We start from the raw sequence: 5312 nt of genomic DNA on the forward strand, positions 1-5312 counted from the left end.
CTGGGGCACTAGCAGTGGCACTAATGGACAGGAGTGGCATGGAGACAACAAGACCTGCAAAGGTGGGTGCAGCCGGAGTTAAACAACTGCCAGGCTGCCTCTGCTTTTCATACCAGGTCCCCTTTCCCCACACATTCCCAAGCTCCATGGAAGACACAGGAATGAGGTGCAGTGAGGGAGGAGATCTCAACGCCTCACACATGTCCTCCCATCTACATGCACGGCTTTGTCTGCATGGGCTCTAAGGTGATCCTTGATTCACCCCAGAGAGCCATCTCCTGTCCTGGTCTCTGACTGTCCCACATGGCTGCAAAAACTAGAGCAAGGGTTGATCTAGTACACGCATTTTATAGGAATAATAATCCAAGCGGGCAAGGAAGAAGGTGGAAAGCATCACTGTTTGTCAAAAATTTTATTTTATTTTTCATTTCACACAGAATGATGTTAAAATAAATCCTCAGTAATATATATTTATATACTTATTTACTTGTGTCAATATTTACAAAAGACTGTGGAGCTCTATGACGTCTATGTACACCCATGATCAGGTGGAGAGGCAATGTTCATTGAGGCACATATGTACACATATATGTATAACCTATGTACAAATATCAGACCCTACTGACACAGGAACTCTCAGCTGCAGAAGTCCTGGGTGGGGCAGTGTTTGGGCTGAAAGCTTCCAGAACATGCCAGCAAGAATGATAATATCTACACAGCCTGTGCAATCCAGTTACAGCTGGTGTCTAAATTTACACGAAGCAAACAAACAGTTAAATGACTCCCAACTCCCAGGAGTCCTCCCCACAAGCCCTGCTCTGCCTTCAGCTCCCATTGGTCCTCAGTCTCTTGTCACCATGGAGACCCCAGTTCCCTTTCGGCATCATCCTTATGAAGCTTTGCCATCAGGCTTGGAGTTCCTTCTCCGATTGATCCCAAGGAGGCTTATTTATCTTTCTCCTCCTCTTTGTCTTTTCAGCAATTATTAGAGACAGAACATGGGAGGGCAGCTGCAGCATCATGCAAGAGCAGCAAGGAAGCTAGTGAAAACTCTAATTAGTCTGTGCTGCATGAGCCTAAGTGAGCGGCCATTTCCAGATTTTATATTTATAGATATATCTATATACATAAAATCTCCAGAGACAGCCTATATAAGCACCTATGTACACAGGTCTGGAAAAAGAAACAGCATCCCCTACTCATGAGCTTTACATTTATGTCCCTAATGGAAACTAGAGAATCCTCCTTGATTGCTGGCACCATTAATCCCAACTGTTTCAAGACTACCCTCAGTGGAGAGAGAGGGGTGCAGGGGTGCAGAAACCCAGGAAGAGGCCAATTTGGCTGGGGCATTGTTTGCTCAGCAGGCTGGAGCTCAGTCATGGGACTTTCTAGCTTCCTGGGGCCCTTCAAATATTGAAGCACGACAACAAAAGGAAACTGGGTCGCTGGATCCCACGTGAAGGCAGAACTGGGGCAAGCACAGAGCATGTTCAAGCCCTCAGGAGCCGAGACTCACCCTTGCCAAAGCCAGCCAGGCCTCTCTTCTTGCTTTTCCATCCAAGTCTTAGCCTGGAGCTGGTTTGCTCTTTTCTAGACCCACCTGACAGGTCAAAATCTTTGCCCTACACTTCATTAAGCTCAAAGGCAGACATGTCAGCAGCTGACAAAGAGAAGTTGTCTGGTACCAAAACGAGCCCCTGAATATTCTATCTCCCAGCTCCTTCTCTCACGTTCTCTGGCAGTTTAGTGTGCTTATGTACTCATATAACAAGCCACCAGTGTCTAGGGAGTCATTTTCAAGAAGTGGGGCTTAGAGGCCTCTCACAAGGGCTAAAAGACACACGACTTAGTCCTCTGGGTAGCTACCAAAGGTCCTAGCACACAGTCATAACTACACTGCCCCCAATTATCTAGAGGTTGCAGCAGCTGTCCACATTATTATGTAATCCCACCTGCCCTGCGCATCCATCAGTGGAATGATGCAGGGACTTCTCAGCTGCAACCTCATCTGGAACATATCTGACTATTTTAGGAGCACAGGAAGTTATATTAGTTTCCATGCTGAGGCTCATGCAGTTTAAAAGGTGGCCGCCTAAGTAGGCTGCCCCAACTGCCTTAGCTTACCAACTGGTAATTCTAAGTCTGGGTGAAAGGCTTCTACTATCTGATCATGGCCAACTTGACCAGGTTGAAGGGCTTCTGGAAGGGTGGATTGATGGTAGACACTTCTGCACCACATCGATTGCCTCAGATACCATTGAGGGATCCCTTTTGTCCTCATCCAGTCAAATGCAGGAGGTGAGGGTGAGATAAATGATTCCACATGAGTCTAATACACTTCCAGGCAAGATGGAGAAGGAGAGCAGGTTTCTGCTTGAGTCCAGCCCCTCGAGTGGAATGATACTCACAGCTTAGGCCCAAAGAGGCAACTGAATTGCAGTTGCTCTAATGCCCACAGCCTCTGCTTAGATTTCTGAAGAATCAACAACAGTGGTGTTTTTCTGTTGTTGTTTGTTTTTAGTTCCACTGATTTCCACAAATCTCACTTTCCATGGGCCAGATATGACTTTAGTTCTTAATCTAAAATGTTAGTTTTGGAACTGGCACAATTCAAACTTGGGGCACCACGACTGCCAAAGAGAAAGCTAAGTAGATAAGTCCTTTGTCTTGAGGTTTTTCACTTCTCCAGAGCTACATTTTGGCATAACCTTTCTGGTCCTCAGTGATGAGGTTACAGCCAACCAGGGCAGACAGAATAAAAGAAAAAGCACCTGGCCCTTAGATCACACTTCTCTTTTATCCCTGAGTCAGGCTGTCACCTGGGAGGGAAAGGAAAGAGGTGATCGTGGAGCCTACTCTTTTGTTATGAAAGAACCGCCTTCTGGAGAGGTCCCTAAGAAGAAAAAGAGCAAAACTGGAGAGGTGGAAACAGGCAAAGGAAGGTCATTTAAAAAATTAAAATAAATACAGCTTATTTCTTGGATTGTCAAATTTATTCCACATTAAAGGGGATGGGAAAATGTATATTTGTGTAGTTTTAAAAATAATGGTATACATATATACATATATTATACATATATATACACACAGATATATGTATATATGGAAAACCTCCAATAACTCAGGACCAATTAACCAAAACCTTAATGGACAAAAATTACTCATTCTTACTGTACTTTCAGCAGAAAGAGGCACATGACAGCAAGAGCATTATCTGATAAATCAGGATGTGCCCAACTGAACACTTCCAGGTCCTTCTTGAAACCAGCATCATTCAGCCCATCTCTTTGGTCTGCTTCATCTTCATTTCTGTACGTTGAGCACTGAGGTTTAGAAGGTTGACCCTGAGCAAAGCAAGGTCTTCTGTCATCTTCAAACACTCTACTTACTAAGGCAGGAGAGTTTATACTAACCTACTTAGGAAATATTACTTTTCAATAATGAACAAAGGCTGAACCACACATTTCCCCATTCTCACGCAAATAACCAGAATTGCAAAGCAGCAGCCAGGACATTCCCTTCCCTGAGGTTTCCCTGTGGGTTAAATGAGGTTTGGTTGTAGATATGTGTGTAGAGCAAGGTAGACTAAAAAGGAATGGAATGGGACCCTGGGCTCGCCAGCCTTCCCTGATTGTCCAGCCTTAATGTTTAACATCGCAGATTTTTCAGGAAAGGGGGCTCTTCAGAAGCCTCTGGTGATATGTGCAAATATTTGTGCAGCTGCACGTTGCAGTGGGTGGTGGGGACTTTATCGTACAAGTGTCATGCCTTAACTGCCCCAAACTTCTGTGCTTGTATACCTCCACCCAAACCCACAAGGACCTGCCTCCCTCTACAGTTCTCAAGTCTTATGGTTGAATAAGTCAGTTTTTTGTGAAGGAGAGTCAGAGGGTAATTCCCGAATCAGCCAAGGCTACTACAGATTCCAGGTGCAAACTTCCAGACACATTCCTTCAGTATCCATCTCTCTGGGGAGGGAAAGAAGGGCCGCAAAAGGATCACATAATGGCTTTTAGTGCATGGAAATGATCTTCTGTAATGGCTCAGGATGCTTTAGTCTTATCTATTGGCAAGTGCTTTCCTGTAGGCTTCCACTACACCCTGCCAGACTGACACAAATTTGACCAGATGGGCTGGCATGAGGTCACTCAAACTCAAGGTTTCAGTACCTAGAGGTTTCAAGGGTGATGTGTGAGAGTGGGCAGAAAGGGGAGGGAGAGAGGAATAGAGACACACAGAGACAAAGGTACACACAGGAAAGCTACATAGCAACAAAAAACACCTACTTGTGGGCCTTCCTAGTGTGTGCACTGCCGTCTCAGATGTGTCCACTCCTGAAGGAGGTCAGACCTAGGGGACAGGAGTCGTGTGTACTTGTGGGAGGAAGGAACTAGAGAGACTGCGAATGAACACCCAGAAGTCAAGGATATTATTTGATAATCTAAGTCTACCTATCACTTTTCAGTCCTGAGAGCAAGATTTTGGGAGAGCTATTGCTAAAGAAAACAGTCACTATTGATTTTATTGCACTTTTCTTCTTTAAAAATAATCAAACACAAACTATGAAAGATGGAGCTGAGCTTTGGTGGGAAGGAAAGCAGAAAGAGGAAAAGGTGAAGTAGATTTAGGAACAGACTCATCCAAGTTTATAAGGGATCCCCTGCTTCCTGTCTCTGCTTGCTGTGCCTTAGGGGAACAGGGCTGGACTCGACAAGGCCAAGTCTGAGGATACAGTAATAGCCACGATAGCTACTGAGACAGCTCCCAGCATCCAGTCTCTGCTGGTTGACTCAGGTGGCTAATGATGTTAATGAGGTCAAGGGCACAAGTTCAAACCTGGCAATGAACACTTCATTAAGGCAGGCAGAGCCTCCATTCTGCAACCAAGGAGCATCCTAGATATCACAACTCTATCAGACAAGTCAGCCACCACTCACATGCAGGTTGGCATGACAGTGGGCCTCAGAGGAGTCCTGGGGAGCAAGGCTCACCACCATCAGGCTCTGTCCTGAGTAGAGAAAGTCCAAGCACTGTGCTTTCTTTACTGCTATGGGAAGTGGTTTGCACACTGTCCTACAGTTTCCTCAGTGGGAGGTCAGGCTCCACCTCTTTTCCACTACTTCAGGCAACAATGAACTCCAAGCCCAAGACTTTTCAGAGGATGATGACTTCCTTCACCATGAGTTAACACTGATACTTTATGGCCAACCATGAGCAAGTTGGCCAAAATCAGAGAGAGAGAGAGAGAGAGAGAGGGAGAGAGAGAGGGAGAGAGAGAGAGAGAGAGAGAGAGAGAGAGAGAGAGAGAC

At 45.5% G+C, this 5312-nt stretch overlaps 1 protein-coding gene across 1 annotated transcript in view; it reads right to left on the reverse strand.

Annotated features, from left to right (window-relative positions):
* Positions 1 to 399: 399 nt before the first annotated feature.
* Kcna2 (potassium voltage-gated channel subfamily A member 2) overlaps positions 400 to 5312 on the reverse strand; it is a 14702-nt gene continuing 9789 nt past the window's right edge. Inside the window, exon 4 of the mRNA XM_033758177.1 lies at positions 400 to 3347. Coding sequence (XP_033614068.1) covers positions 3171 to 3347 — 177 coding nt within the window. The 3' untranslated portion in view covers positions 400 to 3170. The remainder of the gene's footprint in view (positions 3348 to 5312) is intronic.

Source organism: Fukomys damarensis, unplaced genomic scaffold (genome assembly GCF_012274545.1).
Source record: "Fukomys damarensis isolate Sample0158 unplaced genomic scaffold, DMR_v1.0_HiC HiC_scaffold_33, whole genome shotgun sequence".
Classification (NCBI taxonomy): domain Eukaryota; kingdom Metazoa; phylum Chordata; class Mammalia; order Rodentia; family Bathyergidae; genus Fukomys; species Fukomys damarensis.